We start from the raw sequence: 20,943 nt of genomic DNA, 5'->3' as shown, positions 1-20,943 counted from the left end.
CGCTCTCTCTCTCTCTTACCAAAACAAGCTGCTTCAATTTATTTATTTATTTTAGGGCTCTACATCTCATCTTGCATCCCCCTCTGGCCAAACATTCTCTCTTCTTCCACTGTCACTCTTTCTGTTCCCCCCCACACACACACACCTTCATGAACATCTTTCTTCTCCTAAACACCCCCGCCCATCCTCAACAGCGCTTGTCACCGTGAATCACACGTTTATTCATCAGCGGCAGAATTTTCTTTCATGGCACAACAACGGAAAAGGCGCAATTCTAATGACTCAACTGCCAAGTTTGTGCCCATCATTTAGGTTTGTGTTAAACAATAAGCAAGGAAGCAGCTGCAAGCCCCAGCTGCACTATTACCAGCTCTCAACTAGGGGTGTGTGTGTGTGTGTGTCTGCATGCATTTGATGCTTTTCAGACGGCTTTGTTTAAGGCTTAGTAAGTGCTATCTAATTGGAATTGTGCATGCGTGGTCTTCTGGGGAAGCCCATCTCCATAATTAGGCAAGGGCAGCCACACATGGTCCCCCCTGACATTTCCCTTCGAAAAAATGTAAATATTCATGAGAGTCTAAGCACCATAATCGTGACCCGAAAAGGTAGAGAGACGGAAACAAAAGCAAAATGAGTCGGAAGCTGGTAGAAAAAGACGCCCCGCAATTTTTTTAAACACATGATGCCACCGCCGCATTGGTGGATTGTGTCACCATCATGTGATAAGAAAAGAAGTGACACATTGAGAGTTTTCCTCATGTTGTTAATCATCGCTGCTGTGACAATGGAGTGTTGTACCTAATAACAATTTTGCTCCACAGCTGTCTACAGAGACAATACAGCAACAAACATGGAGTCTTCATACGTGTGGTTAGCCTCGAGTCGCTGGCTTCCGCTTGTCCAGTCGATGTTAGTCTTAAAAGATTCATAGCGGCAACGCCATGAGACTGGCAGTGAGGAACAGGGCCAGCAGCAAAGTCACGTTGCTTTTCATCTCCAAAATCTGATCATGTCCAGTAATGCGCAGACAACTCAAGCACATAACTCGAAAATGATTCACGTCATCAACGAATCAACTTTGCCTCAATTTTCTTCTTTTATTCCATACGCCGACTGCTATTGTTTTCAATCCATCAAATTACAACATCTTGTTTCTGCGATAACAGTTTTTTGTCCGAAACCATCAAATTAAATTTTGGTACAATTTTTTGGCACTAGCCTCTTGTTAATGTCAAACAATATTTATGCCTTAAAATGTATCAATTGCCTTTTATTGCGCTCACACTTCCTACAAAAATGACTAATATTAGTTTTAGTGGGAGTGCAGTCTGGTCTATTTGTGGACGCATAGGAAGAAGTCAACAAAGGCTCCTGTTACAAAATCTTGAAAGACGAGATCCGAGAAATCCTAAGAGAGAGTACTGTCTCCATTTCCAATGTGACATTGCAAACAGAACAGAATGAACTGAAGACATGTCCCTTATCACACTATTTTTTAGTTTTGTCTGTAGCCAAAAAAACACACACACACACATCCCTGCTCAGATTCAATACTGGCGAAACACGTACAAACACACAGACAACAAAATAAGCAAGCGCTCGCCAACTTCGAAACTGCCATCATTTATATGTAAATGAGCTCACTGTGTAGGAACCACAAGCTGATTCACACATTCCATCTGCTCAGAAGAAAACGTCACAAGGGAATGATTGGGTTTATCCGGGAGCCAAACCACATGTAATGTTGTAGCGGACATGAAAATCTGTATTGGCATGAGAAGGTGGTGTCTTTAGAGAACAGGCCAGGTTACGACCTGTCCTCAGATGACTTGTGCACATCAAATATGCTAAGAAGTGAGCAGTGGCAATCTGGACCCGAAAGCACAGAGTAAGCAGAAACGTCTGAGGAAATCTGTTCACTCATAGTGGCGTTAATTTCAGGATTACCTAAATTGTTGTGTCATTGCAATGAGTCAGCTGCTTCAGGACTCACGCATACACAGCGGTCCCATAGCTTGTTAGCACTTCGCTATGGTGAAGAAAAAAACAAACACTTGGGACAAAAACGATGTGTTAAACTACAATGGCTGCCGTGGCAAACTGGTTTATAACACTAGTTTACACGTTTTGGTAAAAGAGGAGGATCAGTCACTTAGATGGAACTAATCATATCAAACATTTATTGAGTGGCAGTATGTAGCCACCCACGCTGACTCTGGAGCCAAGCCCAGCAGGGGGACTTAATTCAACACTGCAAGGGCAAAAGACACGCTCCAAAACTGCACGCCATCCGCGTTCCATTTGTGGAAAAGCGAATGTGAAAAACGTCACGGGCAGGAGGGGATGTACTGGCATCCGCGGGTTGGAGGGTAATGCACCTTTGAGCCTCCGGGACTCAGCAGCTCGAAACAGAACGGGATCAATACACGGCTTTTCTCGATCTGGCGGTAGAACAAACACATTTGTTTGGCAATAAAAAGAGCCGGCAATATAGGAAGGATTTTCAGACTTTTGCCAGAAACAAATTGATCAGTGATGACGTTGGTTAGACGTACAGACCTTCCATACTTTCCTCATCACAACATGAATCTCAGCATCCGACATTAATCGTGCTGATCATATGCACTTCGACTGAGTCTAATTTCCGGCCTTTGCTGGATATGATCTTTGAGCCTGCTTCCTGTGGCATACAACAAACGCAGCAGGAGGTGGGAGAAATTAAATCATTAAAAATAATGACAGTGGATTGGGGGGGGGGACTCATAAGCATCAAGAGGGTAAAAATAGAAAGTCAAATATACTTGTGTACTTGGTGTGTGAGATTTAATGGGTTAAATCCAGAGTGAGTTTACATATTAGCCGTCAGTCATTTTATTTCCTGCCTTTCATGGATATGCCCTTACGTATGAAGTAGTACGATACACTCCAAATGAGATTTAATAAAAGCATGGATTAGTATATTTCTACATGCACCGCTTTAAAAGAATTGCTTAAAAATCTAATATAGTGCGGGAAAATCAAGTGTATTCTCTGGAAGTCCACAAACGATAGCGCTTAGGTCTTGCAGGCAGGTAAGTGGAAATCATAGCACTCCAGCGGTGAAGATAAAAATTTGAAAAGGTGAAGGTTGAATGATTAGAAGAAGAGTTTTGAAGTGCTTTGAATGTGTTGAGAAGGAGGTGGAACGGATCGGTAAAGGTCGCAGCGATGATGAGGACGCGAAGGACATTGCTATTAAGTTGTGCTGGAGTGAGGAAGAAATGTTTTGCTGGTTTTACAAAAGAAGGAGACGGGTGATAAGTGGTAGTGAAAGGAAGATGGTGAAAGGGTTGGAGCTGGAAAGCAGCTGATCTCCAGTACTGACCGACACCTTGTCACAATTTCAACGCTCCTCCTCCATTTTCAGTCCCCCATCCCCCGATCACGATGGGCCATCCATCAAGCAGAGACACACACACACTTATATGGGTGTGGTCGAGTCCCAATCACCTTATTCCGCTTTCATATCTTATTCGCACCATTTTATCCACACGATTTCTAAATCTTCTCTTTTGCACTCGATGGCCATCTGCTCTTCTTTCCTCTCCTTCGGCCTAACCCCTTTACTGCCTTCTTTATGTGCCCTTGTCGCCACCTCATATAGAATGTGAAATAAATGTCAAGGTAGCCGCAGAGGAACCTGATCACTTCTAGCAGTGCGAGGACTGATTCCATCCTTGAAGTGTATTGTGCACAGGAGGCAAATTTGTTTACGAATCCGAAGGGTCAGATTGCAGACGTGTGCCACCATGATATTACAAACCAAATCCTCATTGAAAGTGTGAACGATGTGTGTGCTCACGTATGGCCACCCTTCAATGAGATGTTATGTGACCCTGGCCACCCCACAGAACAATTTCTAGCTACACCCCTGTGTACAGCCCTAATATAAGGCACCTGTATGATCCAAAAGTAGTATCCAAACTTTATGCATCTAGAAATAATTTAAACAGATCGTTAGCAACATTACAAAGACAAAATACAACTCTCAGGAAGGTGCAGTTCGGTTCCAACTACAAATTGTTCAATTAACACCTGTGTAGTAGTACTTGTGAGAAGGACTCTGTATTGTTTGTGCACCTTTCCTCTTATTTGAACAGGTGGATCGAGGGAGCACAATGAAAAATACAGTACATGTTTGCTTATCAGCTTGGGATTCACAAAGACACTAAAGGATGGGGGACCTTGAAGGCTATATATACACTGTAGTCCACGGAGTACAAATGTTTTCCAGTTTAGCTTCATTGAACTTTACATCTCGTAAATGTCTAACGCAAAGGACACGTTAAGGTGGCATGAGAAGCGAGTTATAAAAAAAACCTAGTAAAATTACGGCTGAATTTACAAGAGTGCGTGTCTCATGATCATCACTGAATTACAAACATCATCAAAACAAAGGGGATCAAATACACATGATACACACTGGTACTCAGCCACTGTAAACAGAAACTTACCGCACGAAGAACCTCAACTCGTCTCAAAACGTCACGTTTCTGGGTCTTCTCCTCTTCGCCGTTAATGGGCACGATGTTATTCCAGCGGTGTTAACAACAAGCGACTGGCTGCTGTTTCTTTGTTGCAGTTGAATGATAGCTTGAGGAAGCCGAATGGCCAAACCCCGACTATGTGTGGCCATTAACTCAGCAACTAGCGCGCTGATTGGCCGCGTCCACCGTGGCAGCCATCACACTATTGGCTGAGGCCATGATGCTATGTTTATGGGTTACCATAAAGTCCGCCAAATTGAAAACTTCGAGTGAATCAGAGCGTGCTAATATTTGTAATGTTGAAAAAAAAAGTCATAAATTACCTTAGAGTACGTACACTCGCTCAAATGGCAGGCGCATTTACAAATTCCAGTACAAGATTGTACTTTTTACAACCAAGCACAAAGGCAAGAGTGGCCAAAAATTGTATTCAAGTAAGAATACTGTTAGTCAATATTACTCCGACCAAAGTAAAAAGGAAAGGTAGACCCCAACAAATTATTTCAGGAAGAGTTAATTGAGTTGGTTAATTAGCATAATATTAAAAAATACTCAAGTATCAGATAGATAGATAGATAGATAGATAGATAGATAGATAGATAGATAGATAGATAGATAGATAGATAGATAGATAGATAGATAGATAGATAGATAGATAGATAGATAAACAAATTTATTCACACCCATATGACCTATAACTTAGAGCTCCAACTCTGAATTAAAAAAAATAGGGCGCAAAAAAGTAGACAAAAGAAGTCGGTCTCCCCTTAGTGGCGATATTCGGTAAATACACTAGCTGCAAGGACCTCAAATGTTCAACACTTTTCCCCTTTAGAATAATATTTTCATGGCATACTACACTACTAATTAATTACTACCCCCCCCCCCACACACACACACACACACACACAAACGTGGCAATTTTGCAACAATACGATGAGTACACAGAAATGAATTCCTAGCACAAATAGTTCTAAAGAATACTACCATACGAGTTTAAAATAAAATCTAGTGTACGTATACTGAAAAGGGGGTGAGCATTCATTTATGTTGACATTGTGTCCAATAACAACAACAAAGCTTTTCTTTTCACAATCATCTTTATTTTCTTTCGTTTTAGTAACAAAAAACAAACAAACAAAAACAGTGATTGGGCTACCCCCCCCCCCCCCCCCCCCCAAAAAAAAACATCTTTAGCACCCTGTCCACAAATACAGGTAATACCGTTCAATTGCATACATGGAAATGAAACAGAATTTCAAATAAAATATGAAAAATCACGTGTCCAGTTTGTGTATGTCACATTTTGTTAACTGACCTTCATAGTATTATACTATAACGGAGCAAAAGACAAACTCTATTAGTGTCGTTGATGAACACATGAATGTTAAAAAAAAAAAGTTTTTTTTTGTTTGTTGTTAACTTTGCAACTGTTAACCCTAACACATGTCACCAGAGAGAAAATTCAAAATAATTCCAAGTAACAATGAAGGGCTTTGCTCGCCTCTGTAACAATACTGCAGTAAATGTTGAATAGTACTCACGGGAAATCATGCATAAATAAGTTTGGTTCCTTGCATTTCTGTTTTCAAGGGAAATGGGCAATCTATGAGGTGAGGAAAAGCTTTTTTTTTTTTTTTTGCATGATGCCATGCCTACTTTGTTTTTACCTATGGGAGAATATGGTCTGGTTAATTAAGGATAATCATTTTGAAGAATAGTTTTCGCATCCCTAGAACATCTTAAATTAATTTAAAGGAATTACACAACTTTTTCAACATTCACAATGTATATAACACTTTCAAATAAGCGTATTGCTCAGACTCCAACATAAGTATGTAAACAACTCAAATTATGACATCATTCCAGCATTACTGAGAAAGAAATTACTTCAATGAAAACAAAATCGGCTGAAAATGTGACTGAAAGTAATTGCCCTGCAGCATGAAGTATTAATGCTTAGCGTTAAAAAAAAAGACAAGAAATCAGTCAAACACAATTGATGTCAATTGCACAAAATTGGGAGGGGAAAGTTGCAGCAACTCGTACGCAGACAAAAAAAACCGATATGCATATACAGTATTCTTATTATACACACACACACACACACACACACACACCCACACACACACACACACAACGGGGTATGAATCACAACTACAGAGAACTCAATACTGTACAATATATTTGCTATAAGAGCAGTAGCGCAAAATACTTTTTTTTTTTTTTTTTTTTAAATATACATTTTTGTCTTCTTTTACAATGTACACAACTCAAGTGTCCACACAATAAAATGCAAAGCACAAGCCTTAAAAAGGCCACAAAAGTGCATGTTATCGGCTCGGCTGGAAGCCAAAGGAAGGAAGAAGTGATGCGGCAGAGGAAATGGCACCTGTGCATTTTGCACAGAGGCTCTTCCACACTCCCAGTCGCACTGTCTTGCTAAATTAAAAGTTAGTGTCAGGGTGGGAAATCTTTTAGTAGTTATTTATTACACATGCAGATTCTACACTGCCTGTGGTAAACACATGACATCTACACAATTTGGGTTCTGGTGGGATAAACTATTTTCTCATTTGATTTTGGGTGACAGGTCATTTTGGTACTTTTTGACTCATAAAGAATTCAACTTGGCCTTGAACTCAGATCTTAATGTCACGACGAGGCACTGGATCACAGAGGCAAAGCCAAACAAAACCAAAGGAAAAGGAAAGTCTGAATTTCCCCCCCCTATCCTTTACGAGGTGATTGGCCATTTCAAGTAGTATTTGTATTTCCGCGGGATCCAGTGCTTCAAGGGGAATATTTGAAGTCATCGTTTATGTGTAAAGATAAGGGAGTAGGGATAAAAGCAAGATACTCCTTCAAAAAGAAACCATTCCGCTGACATTGAACCTTGGACAAACATTCATCAACTCTTACAACTCTCTTAAACTGGACTACATGTGCATATAGTGCTAATTTTTTTGTTTGTTTTTTTTCTTCTTCAAAATACAACAGTGAACCCTGCTCTCAAATCTGCAAGGAAATGGCACCCCATTAGGGGGATATATTGTGCTGTAATTGCCTGAAGACAACACGAGACGAGAGCAAATTCGTTACTTTTATCTAAATTAAGCTCCTTAACTTGATGATGGTTTCGAGATAGTGGTGTCTTGAGTTTTTCGAGAGGGAGGCTATCGTTTGGTGGATCATATTGCTGTGACAAAAATTTGAAGTGACATTGAACTCAATTCACTTTTCAGCAATCTGGCCTCAATAATGTAATCTTCTGATTATGCACATTAGCATATGGCTAGGCTGTAGACACCTTGTCGGATCATAATTCAAATTGGCTATTTCTGAGGTGAGGTGTAGTAGTTCATTTTGTCATTTTAAATTGGTCCGCATTTGTTGTAGACCCTCTGTTGACTAAAAAAAAGTTTTCAGTATGTAGGCTTTAAATCATGCAATTTAAAAACAATGCAGTCTAATAATAATAGGGATATTTTTTATGCCCTCTTTCTCAAGACACCACTGTACATGGGAACAAAAAGAGCACATGGGTTCCGAAAATTACAAAATAAATTCAAAAACTAAAAAATCTTTGAATAAGAGGATTTGCGAATCCCAAACCGTGTACATACATCACCACATATTTTGTTGTCACCTTTCCTGCAAACTGCAGTTCAAACATTCGCCCTTCCGAAATGTTCTCGACAGGAATGAAAAGCGGCGATTCAGCCATCATTCGTAGAATCAACACTTAAGGCCACTGAATTGTGCTCTGTTCTCCTTTTGTTCAGGCGACACATCTCTTATCCAAGGCAACATTCAGCAATCTCTCTCTTCAGATAACCTAAGGACAGGAACTAGCAGTCTAGAGGTTGAAATGATACCAAGGGGCTGTTTCATAAATAACTCGGCTGTACTTTCTGGTCCATTTCAACTTCTTCGCTTTTCCTTTGGTCTTCATTTACTTCTCAGCAAAAGGCTTAGGTTTTTTGAGTCTGTACACAGTGGAAGGAGCAGAGCCGTGGGAGCTAACGGCCAAACAGGTAGACAACCACTTCATAGGTGCACATCATGAGGGCCGTGTTGGGAATCTGTCTGACAAGGTGCGTGGTGAGGCCGCGGTATAGCGCCCGGTAACCTTCCTCTTTGGGTACGGTCAGCAGAGTTTGGAAGAAGGAACGGTACTTGGTGCCCTCTTCTCGTAGCCTTGTGCGGATGACCTCTGCGGTTGGAGAGTAGGATAAAGATGCTTTCATGAGTATTAAAAGTGGTGTAAATGTATAAAGTGAGAAAGAGCCTTGATTCATTACCGTGGGGATATGCAATGGTGGTGGCACAGGTCTTGGAAGTGGCCGCAGCGAGCATCATGCCAACAAAGTCTGAGGCGTCTTTGACAGACTCCTCCTCGCCTTCCATGCTGGTTTGAGCCCTCGACTGTAGCAGCTTACGTTTGATGCTTTCATAGATGACAAAATGGATAACCGTCTCGGAGATGCCTGCGTATGACGCCGACATGCCCTTGTAAAAACCTCGCAAGCCGTCCATCTGGTATACCCTCCGAACGCAGTCAAACGCGTTCATGCGGCGTTCGCCCCGGTTCCTGCGGTCATGACCAGAACGAAAAGGAACTCATTAGGACAAAACAATGTCCGCTGCTGCTTTTTATGCAGGTTAAAGCTCCTCACCTGGAGTCCAGTTGCATGCGGGTCTTTATCAGCCAAATGGGGTTGGTGGCTGTGATGGCTGTGAACCCTAAAAAAGAGCAATGAAGATTAGACAGACATAGAGTCCGTTGGAAATACCGCATGATATTATCCCCCAACACAGTTTATACTACACTACCAAAAGCACTGGATTTGCTTTTGTAATACTAATTGTCTTAAAAATAGAGTCGCACAGATTGTATATCTTTGCTACACATGCAGAAAATAGAGCCGTTTCATTTCAAGTGCTTCACGGCTAATGCCAAAGCAAGAATACAGCAGATGTGTACGTCTTTTAATTTATCTTCATGCCCTAGTGTTATATAATGCCAATTTGAAATTTCTAATACTTTTCATTAGTGAAAGAGTTTGTAAAGTTCACAGTCTCTTAGAGTTATTATTCTTGTCTTCCCCCCCCCCCAAAGAACTCAACACCACATCTTAGTGATGTCATTGGCTTGTCTTCTCTCGCTGGTACATTTAGCAGTTAGTTGGTTAAGACGTATGCCAAGTCACTTGTGACAGTAACAAGTTCAGCCAACAAAACCTGCTACAGCAGAACACAGTACACAGAAACAAAATTAGGTTTGGAGGAGATACCCCCATTGTTCAACAGGACTAATGTTGAAAGTAGGGGCTGAACGACTTAAGATTTTTTTTTAAGTCGATACGTGATGAAAGTCGAGTCAAATAAGTACAGCTGTCCTTACGTTTTTGGTTTTTTTTTCCGCGCCACAGTTGGGACATAGCTTGATGTAAAGTAATAAATAAATAAAAGCAAATTAGTAGAAATACAACTCAGCATTATGCTAATCACTGTGGTAATTACCGTTGGTGTTAGCCTAGCATGTTTTAATCTTCAACGAACATGTTGCCCCCCCCAAAAAAACATCCAATAATCTAGTATTTATTTTCGTTTTGATGTCATTTGTGCTTTCACTATGGGTCTAATTTTTGGTCAAATATTTCCACATATATCATCCGTATGGTGTCGTAAGAGACCATCCAGATGACGATTAAAGTTCTCAATCGCACAGTTGTCCATGCAATATTAGACTTGGCAATTAAGTACCAAGCACGAATATTCACTTGATGCCAATGCCCTCATTCCTGACCGCCAGTGCCAAGGCCGACATAAATCATTTAAGATTAATGGCGATCGGAATAGCCAAAGCTGACAAGCCAAACCCCGATGCTCTTTCACAACCATCTTATTTTTGTACTCTTGGCCAGTGTATGACGACAGTATCGCGTTGTTGGCTGGACATTTTGCTGCTGTGTAGAGTGCTGTAGTAGTCCGGTGACGTTAGCAGAGGGATGAGTTGAAACTCACCCTCTGTAAACATCAAAACATGTTATTAGCGCTACTCGACTTCAAGCGTCAATTCTGACGTATTGGTTCAACCCCTAGTCGACTTTTATTTCCTAAATATAAAAGCATCATCTGTCTTTCTTTCCAGGTAGGCTATCATAAAAACCATGTCCATAATGAAGTTGAAAATGCATCAACAGACCATTGTGTGTACTATTTGGAAGTGCAGAACAGTTGATGCCAGTAATCGAAGAGCTAAGAGCAGAGCAAGTGAGAGCTCAGTAGCAGATAACATCTCGGTACAACAGCCCTATGATGACGCAGGTCGGTTGAAGAGAAGAACATAAAGAAGAGGAGGAGGAGGAGAAAACAGAAGACAAAAAGAGGGAAGAAGTAGAAGGTAGCGTCTATGGCGTGTACTCACGGGGGAGGGGCAAAGCTCCTCCAGCTCCTCCCCGCTGCAGCTAGTAGCCTGCAGATATGGGGGGCTCAGATGGCGGGGATGTCCCACCCAATCACGCAGGGGTGAAAGCTTTACAGTAAAGCCCTAAAATAGACACAGGCTTTTCTGTACCACAGTCACACACAAGCAGCAGTCACATCCACCCACCCGACCCAAAACCCTTTTTTGGCAATGGAGGGTTCCATCTTTCCCCAACTCCAAACCCCACCCCCTTCCCATTTGATTTAGTTTTTACATTTACAGTATTAGATTCCCACTTTGTGACCAATTCATCCCTCCCTTTTATTCGTTGTTATTAAATGAGCCAAAGACTATGGATACGGAAAAGAGGAGAACCGGATCAAAACTCCAGTCCCGGGCCGAGAACAACAAATAAAAAGCAGGAGTATTCTTAAGCTTCCGGCGTAATATACTGTGCTAAAAAACACAGGAAGCGAAGGCTACATAAAATTCCTGGGCTAAAAGTGGAAATGCTAACCTTGTCTGTTTGCCAAGTACAAAGAAAAGACAACTTTTGAGATATGAGATGATGACGGTTAAATCCAACTCTGATTTACTCCACGCCCCTTAAAGCTCTACATAAACAAATAAATTACTATTACACAGATTATTATGTTAATTACCGTAATTTTCGGACTATAAGTCGCGGTTTTTTTCATAGTTTGGGTGGGGGGGGCGACTTATACTCAGGAGCGACTTATATACATATATATGTTTTTTTTCACTTTTTTGGGCATTTTATGGCTGGTGCGACTTATACTCCGGTGCGACTTATAGTCCGAAAATTACGGTACTGTATTTTGTTTTGCTTCCCATTTATGAGTTTTGTAAAATTGAATGACGACATTCAAAAACAAAAAGTATTTCAGAACAGACTAGTTTTTGTTGAAGATTACTAAATGCTAAAAGCTCAATGCTCATAACTGAACTGTGCATTGTTGCAACATAGGTTTTAGTAATGTATTAATTACTGTAGTAATACATTTTCAATTACACAGGAAGCTGCAGCTTATGCAACATGGATCTTTCTAGAAGCGCATGACAGCCTTCACTGTGGTTTGACCTACTTTACGAAAGAGCCAATGTGGTTATAATTGAAAACAGGAAGGGATATATATAAAATATATAAAATATGTAAAACTTGGAAGTCTTCATGCACGCAAAATCCCACAGGGGGTTGGTTCGCTTTGCGAAGTTACTTTACAGAACTACTAATTTAAAAGGAGGCTCCTAAATGAGATTTAAGTGAAAGAGATATTTGTAATGTACATCTGTTGTAGCTCATGACTTCAAATCAAGTTGTGTGTCAGACGGTGACTTTAAACATGGGCACAAACATGCCAATTTTTTTTGAGGAATTTGACAAGGGGAAGTATTGGGCAGATGAATGTTGCCAACTTCCTATAAACACACTCACGTGATGCTTTCCAGTGTGCATTTGTGTATTCAAAATAAAACGGTTGCAGTGTTGCAAATATTTAAAGCTCTGTATCAGTGACAAGGTTAGCATTTCCTTCGTGCGTAACAAAAAAATATATAGATATATAGTATATTCAGAGGTGACTACTTAATTATTACCGCAGCGGTAATAGAATGCTAAAGGGAAAGCAACAGAGGAAAATACAAACCAGAAGCTAACATTGCCAGAAGCAATGCTATAAAATCATTACATTAAAAAGCCAGAGCTTACCAATACTAATTGAAATCACCGTCATACCAGTGTAATGAAATGAGGTGCTACCTGACGTGTCCGCCCGAGTGCCAGGGGCCCCTGTTGACCACTGGGGGCCGTGCTCTCTCCTCTATACAGACAGAGCAAAGAAGGGGGCCCAGACCACATTGTATAAGCAACAACTGGGATGTCAAAACCATTTAGAGCCCTCTCAAGAGGCCTCAAAGTAAAATAAATAAATGAACAATAAATAAACAATAATAATAGTAGTAATGAAATAAAAAATGGGGGTGATGGTTCAAAAAAGTAGGAAATGATGTGATTTTTTTTTTAAAGAATTTCTAAAAAGCACAACCTAAACTTCGAGGACCTTGTGGTGTTTTTTTGTTTTGTTTTTGTTTAGCAGCACCAAACACAGACTGCGTATTAGTGTAGCTGTTAGTACTAGCGCAATGCAGCGTTGCACTAAATTAAGTCAGTATTGAAGCCAGCAAAGCCATCACATACTGATTTACTGTTGTACCATCTGGGTGAAAGAAAGATATACAGATTCCAGTAACAATAACTAGTGTTGGCACAGTGGAACCTCAAATGTCAAACATTTGGAAACTTTTTGGAGGAAAATAGGCCTTTGAAACTGACCATGATAATGCCATGCAAGATATCAGAAAATCCAGTGTGACATAATTTCAGTGTTAATATCGAAAGCAATTTGAATCATGATACTAGTACCACTAGAACTCCCAGTAGTGGTTGGTGAAGAACCACAAACTGTGCATAATATTACAGTGGCTTAATTTTTTTTGAACCCAATTAAGTATAATTAGCAAGCACAGTTTGTTGTCTTTAACTTTTTAGTACACTAAAGTTACATTTAACCTTTTCAAAATAGACATAGCTAACTTAACTGTGGGTTGTTAAAACATAGTGTCGCGTGGCCGGACATATTTCCAGAAATAACATTTGATTGGAAGTAATACTGCATGTCGAATGTATGGAGAAAAGCCAGGAGATGTCCCTGCAACCCACCATGTGTGCTCATGTCATTAAATGACACATTGACACGTGAGGTGTACAAAGAGGATCAGAAACTCGGCCAACCTGCTCGCGTTGGCTAACGAACTGTTGTATAAAAGCAACAGTTTGATCTTTAAGGTTCCACTATACTTGATTTTTTTTTATATGCTTTTTCGGATTTGTCTTTAGATACAAAATAGAGTAACGATGTATATATATATATTTTTTTTTTTATTTCAAAATACCAGACATTTGAATGATCCTGAGAGTCTTAAATTGTGCTTTCTGGTACACCTCTTATATATTTATATAAGTAAAAAACAATAAATATTAACTTTAGCATTCTTTAAATATTAATGAAGGTGTACATTTGTGATGAATGTATGTTTATGATTGAGGGGTGAAAAGGGGGGGGGGGTGAATGATTTAGCGTGAGGAGAAATAATTAATCTGGTGAATATTGAGAGAGTAATTCTATCATACTCTGTCTATTAACCGAGAGATACTTCTCAGGCTGACTGACAGGAAGCCAGCTATCCAGACAGACAGACATAAGGAAGAGGGGGGGGCCCTTGGTTACCTGCCATCCCAGCAGACACCATGTGCACCTGGGTGGAGTCTGCCTCCAGCACGCCATTCAGCTTCTCCTTGGCTGTTGAATAGGCAGCAAAGTAGATCGCCCTATAGTAAATAAGAGTGTGAGGTTTAATGGAGGCAGGTTGCTGACACACATAGGTTTTAGATTTACGTGTTTAGATTTTTTTTTTTTTTTTAATCAGTATACTTATATTGTAATGCATAATCTGAAATACATAATCAGCTTTAGAAGCATTTTAACTCTAGATAGAAGCTGCACGTGGGGGGAAAAAAATTATCTCAGTGGATTTAATCAACATTTTTGCTGGGTGGACTCAAACCCAGCGACCTCTCTTTTATTGTTCTTGTTTTGGAAACATGAGCACAAATGCTGGCCTCCATGATAACGCTGACCTGAATGTGTATGTCTCCTACTTAATAAGTAATGTATAATGCGAGCTGTTTTCTGCTGTAGACAAAATAATTTGCAACCTGACTACTGCCTTGAGCGATGAAGCAAACCCTACCAAAACTCAGTTCGTGGGGTACTGTAGCATTTGCGTGTAGGCGTAATCGGCTTCTCTGTGTGTTGTGCAACAAATAAATGTGCAGCACAGTACAGTAATATCCGTGCAATACATTAAAACTATAACTAACGAGATAGTTTTCTTTTGACATTGTTAGATGAGTAGCTGACTATCTGGTGTTATTTTGGCCTTGACACAAATCTGCACAATCATCCCCCTGTCAACAGTTTCAATGACTTTTCCGCAAAACTGCTATTTGGAGAAACTTACAATTCTTATAAGTAATGCCTTCTGACATTTTTCCTCTAAGCGAAAGATTGACAGTGTCCAATGTAGTTTTGGGCCATCATTCTTTCTATATTTAAAATATATCAAACAAGGGGAATGGGAACTTAAGACAGGAAGCAGTAACTGAATGGGTCAGGGGTCAGATGCAAAAACAACTGCCTCATTACAGGAACTGCCCAGTGTGATAAAACCACCGTCACATGACGGCCATGCTGCAGCTGGCCAGCACCTTCTGTTGCTGTTTTTCGACAGACTCTGACAGGCTACTGTCAAGACTGTTATGCAACCATGACTAGCCAGGGTGAGAGAGAAGAAATTTTTCTGTTTTTACAATTTCTAAGCAGGACATTTTAATCACAGAGTGAACTTTGCTGCATTCCAACCGATTAGCCAGCCTCTCATATATGCTGCCAACATCGTGTTTAGGAGCCAGAAGCTTGGAAAAGGATATGCCAAAGGATTCGAGTGACTTGCGCAAAAACATTGAGCAATAACAGTGACTCAGAAATGCACTCTTGAGCCAAAATATCTGCACCTTTTGTCAGTTCACTCTCACTTATTTTGGTAATGCTTCAAGATGACGTCAAACTTATTATACAACAGAGCTAAATTGTGCTAAGCTAACTAGTGATCATACCTTGAAGGTGCCACGCCCACAAGGTTAGGTCCCAGTCCTCTAAAGAGTGATCGCAGTCCCTCTCTCTCGAAAATCAACCTGCAGAGAGATAAGAATTGACCTTATACGCACTCCATGGTTTCCTTACATGTATGTGGAGAGCATACCATAAATCCCAAACATTCAACCAGAGCAAATAACATTTGTTCATTTACGTTTAAATATCAAATACATAATTAGTATTGATAAACAATTGAGCTAAAGCGCTATTGCATTTAGCGCCGCAGTTGATGACAGATCGACCACTAAATTATCACTCGGAGGGCAAACTGCCCGTGACCTTTCACATAGTGTAAAAGCGGATATTTACAAAGCCACGATCAACATACTGAGACTCCCAAAATAAATAAAGTAGCAGGTGCCGTTGCCCTGATGATCATTAGAGTTGAATAAAGGATGATGACTCCCTCGAGTCATTCGGTACCGTCACCAGAGTTCAAAGACTGAAGTAAAAGAATTAGAACCAATTTGCCGATTTTTACATTGCACCTTCAACGTGATTTTCATTTTTACAGTACACGAGTCAGGTTAGAAAGAGTGTTTCGAGTCCCCCATTTTGATATAAAATCATTTCCCAATGAGAGAGTTGGAGAATAAAGTCGCTCCCCACGGTTACACAACCAAAATCATAAAATAACAAGGCTTCCTCTCACGGTGCTGCATGTTGACCTACTTCAACACAAGTTTTTTTTTTCCCCTACCCCCGTTCCGACCAATCACTACACTCGTCTGTCCTCAGCTATGCAAGCTCTACAACAGTGGTTGTGAGACTTGTGGCTGCTGCACAAGTGACAGATTTGTGGCTCTAATAAAACAAAGCTCAACTGCAAAGCAATTACCTTGCACTGCAAATTTCTGAAATTCCAAACATTTTTTTTATCACTTCTCAATTAGGGTCACAAGTGAGCTGACGTTGGGCAAGTGTTGTCATTTAGATTCTCCAGGTAACCTAAAATGGTCTGCCTGTTGCTACTGAATAAAGGAAAAAGCGTTTTGTAAAGGAAGCCTTTGTTTCACATAGCGGGTTAAATTGTGGTGTTGAGAAGCAAACATCTATGACCACAAAAAAACCAACAGTAGAAATTCATCAGTTAGGAAATAATTAATCTGGGTGATGAAACCTTGTATACACATCATTACCTATTACATAATTTGTTAAACATGACCACAGTGTAAAGTGGTGACCAGAGAATATAATTACAGTTAATGATTACTCAATAAGTTAATGAATGTCAAAGTTTTTGCACTCTCCATAATCGCCATGGGGTAACATAAGCCACTTAAAAGTCTTAATTATGTGATTTTTCATGTTTAATTAGTGATTAAAAAAAACGACTATTGAACTCACGAGTCATAACCTTAATTTGTATTTATATTCAAGCATTGTTTGTTTAGAGATTTTTTTTTCCCCTAAATTCAATTGCTACGTAGAAGTAAAGTCTGCAAAATATTATAGTGGCTTATAATATTAATAAATATGCTTTGGAGGAAACAAAATCTGCCTCGTCTTAGTCCATTTATTGTAATTGTCAATTTCAAAGTTGCAACCATGCTTTTCGGCACATTCTATGCCATCCCATTTATTTTGTGACATTTGCCATCATCATCCTTACTTGAGACAGTGAAGAGGTCCCGGTGGAGCGACACGGGCGACGCTGGCTCCGTTTACGGTGCTGAGCTGGACTTCGGAGATATAAAGTGTAACTGAGGAGGACTGCAGTCTGGTCTTCACCACTTCCAGAGGACACGTCAAAATAGCCCCCACTGTACCCCCACATCTGTAAAGAAACCAGACAGAAAACTTTGTAAAGATAAAGCAGGACAATGGGGACGAAAAACAAATATTGTGTACTCAACTACAACTGACAAATGAAAGATCCACAAGTTTTAATTGCTTAGGCATGTTAGTAGGTAATAAGCAAGGCACACTTCTAAAGTAAACTTCCACGTGTGATTGTGCTGGATTTTATAATGCAGTTTAATGTGAAGACACCACAGCTGAATAAAAACAAATTCGAATGGGACAAAATTAGCTCAAATGATGATTTGGACTGTTATTTATGTGCATCGATGCAAGACACAGAATGAGAAACATAAACGAGTGATCGAGTTACTCTGACCTTAACTGAACCCATAAGTAAAGAAGTAAACAATATCCTGCATCAAAAACATAAAACAGATCTCAATGACTTATTTACATTCGAACTTCATATTAACCTGAGAAATTCTTACTCATTCACTCTGCTTTCACCAAATAACTTTAAATGTGTTTTCTTACACACATAAAAATGACAGTAGGAACCGAATCGGAAACTCGTAGGGTTATTTAAATGAGGTCACATGAATAAAAAAAACTGTTTCAAGTGCTAACTTCAATGCAGTTGGCAGAAAAAGTGCACTCTCTTCATAGTAGCACCAGCTATATTTACCTTTCACTGGGCCGACCCACATTCATGAAGAGGCAGCGGTGACCCTTAGCCTAGTTTTCAGAGCAATGTTAACTGCTGCATGTGCAGCGAGCGTGAGCTCACTGGGTACAAAAAAAAAAACCATTTTGCTCTTACCTCAAAGCTACATTTCCATGTGAGGAGTCTCCCCCGAGCTGCTTTGTCATAAAATTATCTTTAAATTCCAATGGATTTGCATGAGCCAAGGAAAACAATAGCCACTCTTAAGACTGTTTGTCACTGATCAAGGCCTGAATGTTGAATTTTTTTGCCACGTTCATTCAAGGTCAGAAAAGGTCGCAAAGACGATTGCCAGACATTTGCCAACAGTTTTTATAACAAATCTTTGCTACTTAGTGAGATACAGGTTTTAAATGGTTGTCAGACCTGTCTGTCTGCAAAATGGCTAATTGAAGGTAATAACATACATCACAATAAAATATGTCAGATAGATAGATAGATAGATAGATAGATAGATAGATAGATAGATAGATAGATAGATAGATAGATAGATAGATAGATAGATTTACTCACAGGTAGATAGACTAATTCACTCACCTCTATATGACCTATAACGTAGAGCTACAACTCTGAATTTAGATATAGTCCTGATAGTATTTCACAAAAAATAGCTTAACTCCCATTCAAGCTAATTGCAAGAGATTTTTCACAGTAAAATCTTTATACGTTTTATTTTGTTTACGCCGGAAGTGCGGCCATTTAAAGAAACAAAACTGTTATCTTACTGTAAATTTTAAATCATAACGAGTGAACTAAGCGCATCACTGCAAAAGCAGTAGCGTGATACCTGTAAATAATCCAAAGTAGTCTTATTAACTAATTAATACTTGTGTTACGACATGACTTAAACGACTATCACGGATATGATGAAATGTTATGGAACTCACCCCCCGGCGAACAAATGAACCAATGTGTCCCTTTGGCTCATTATTTAGCATACTCTGCAGGGCAGCAAACCTCCGGGCTGCGGCAGAGGAGGGAAAAAACTGCCGATTGCCGTCCCGAACTCGTTGATATTTGTTTGCCGTCGTGAGGATGCACACGTAGATTGGACACAACGACGATGGTTGTTGATGATGACCCAGCGGTGAGGCGACTCGAACGCCGATCGGGCCCTCTCTGCTTCGTTGTGTCTTTTCTCGGCGCTAGCAGCTAGTTTCGTTTTCCGAACTGCAGCACAGAAGATGATGCAAGCCAACGCAGTGTCTTCGTTTGAGAGCAAGTGTCCGCTCCAGCACACGTTTATATGGGGCATCCACTCCTTCGTCCGGATTCTGTCCTTTGCCTCGGTTGCTGCGGCAAGAGGGCAGAGCTCATAGTATTAACTGTACTTCGATAGGCTGGGAAACACGGTCGGCGATTGGTCTATTGCTCACTGACGTCACTCCTGCTACGCCCTGATCACGCACTGTTCACATGCTCAACAATTCAATTATTAAACCAATGGGTAATCTTTTTTTTACATCTTTGAAGAACAGATGCATTTATAATTGAGGCAAAATAACATAAAATAATTTAGACACAATTTCTTAAGAAAAACAATTCACTTTGAAGTGGCAACACTTTCATTGCATGGATCTGCATTGTGAACTCGACCACTGATTTAGGAGGCGCACAAGCTGTGGCTTGAGGGTCCACAAAATAATTCTTCGGAATGTCTCCTAAAATGTACGAGCTTATTGTATTGTTTGTTTTATTATGCATTTTCATTTACTCCCATATAGCTTTTTATCCTGAAGCACATTGAGTTTATGCTTGCCACGTGAAATGTGCTATACAGAGAAAATTGACGTTGACCTTTCCTTAGGTCATTGTAGATAAACTCAATGGAAGAGATGAAAAGCTGCTTCCTTTTGAACATAGGAAAGGAAAGCCATGTTTAAAGTGCAGTAGGCTCCACATTTCCTAAACATTGTCATCAGGCGACAGGGAGGATGGATGGATGGATGGATGGATGGATGGATGGATGGATGGATGGATGGATGGATGGATGGATGGATGGATGGATGGATGGATGGATGGATGGATGGATGGATGGACGGATGGATGGATGGATGGACGAGCAGACGGATGTTGCATCACTATTAAAAAAGTGCATATTGACATCTAGACACTGGTGTGCTAATAAACAAACATAATATTAACATATGCTAATAATAACATAACTTGTTACATGTGTTTTAACTGAGCTGACCGTTAATAGCAACATAAATTCACGTGCTACGTTAACCTTTCACATCAGCTGATAGACTCACGCTCAGAATGGTTAGTTGCTGATTCAATAATGCCCATGAATGGATCCTCACAATTTTGTAATTGACAGCAGAGTATCGCAAGTTGGAGTCATGTGCACGTTTTCAGCATTCGCATTCTATCGTGTCATGTCTTTAATTACAAAGTTAATGTTAGTCTCATGATCAAAAACTCTTGATTGAATGACAAAGGAGCCATTGTATGTGCATAAGCGCAGATTCACTGTAGGAATTCTTGACATGCAAATGTATTGTAAATACAAATCACTACCACTTCCTTTGGTTGATTGATTAATCACTTTTACAACGCTGACTGCAACTATCATTCATTCTAATCATTATTGTTGTAGTGTAAGGTAAGAAAGTGAATGAAATGATTATAGTCTGTTCTTATCATTCCAGTTATTTAAAAACAAAGGTAAATTTAGAAATAACTTTAATTCTTTATCATATATTTTAATAACACATA

At 39.9% G+C, this 20,943-nt stretch overlaps 2 protein-coding genes across 2 annotated transcripts in view; both read right to left on the bottom strand.

Moving 5' to 3' along the window:
• LOC119136676 (SPRY domain-containing SOCS box protein 4-like) overlaps positions 1-4,659 on the bottom strand; it is a 38,134-nt gene extending 33,475 nt beyond the window's left edge. Inside the window, exon 1 of the mRNA XM_037275291.1 lies at positions 4,494-4,659. The gene's annotated coding sequence lies outside the window, so the exon portion shown is untranslated. The remainder of the gene's footprint in view (positions 1-4,493) is intronic.
• A 2,060-nt stretch (positions 4,660-6,719) lies between these two features.
• Positions 6,720-19,542, bottom strand: LOC119136809 (solute carrier family 25 member 36-A-like). Its single transcript, XM_037275568.1, has 7 exons — positions 19,110-19,542; positions 17,368-17,532; positions 15,716-15,793; positions 14,268-14,368; positions 9,206-9,272; positions 8,831-9,120; positions 6,720-8,742 (listed from the first exon to the last, which is right to left on the bottom strand). The coding sequence occupies exons 1-7, from the start codon at positions 19,148-19,150 to the stop codon at positions 8,549-8,551; spliced, it is 936 nt and encodes a 311-aa protein (XP_037131463.1). The 5' UTR covers positions 19,151-19,542; the 3' UTR covers positions 6,720-8,548.
• Positions 19,543-20,943: the final 1,401 nt, after the last annotated feature.

The sequence above is a fragment of the Syngnathus acus genome, chromosome 17 (assembly GCF_901709675.1).
Source record: "Syngnathus acus chromosome 17, fSynAcu1.2, whole genome shotgun sequence".
NCBI lineage: Eukaryota > Metazoa > Chordata > Actinopteri > Syngnathiformes > Syngnathidae > Syngnathus > Syngnathus acus.
This window is presented reverse-complemented; position numbering and strand designations above follow the sequence as displayed.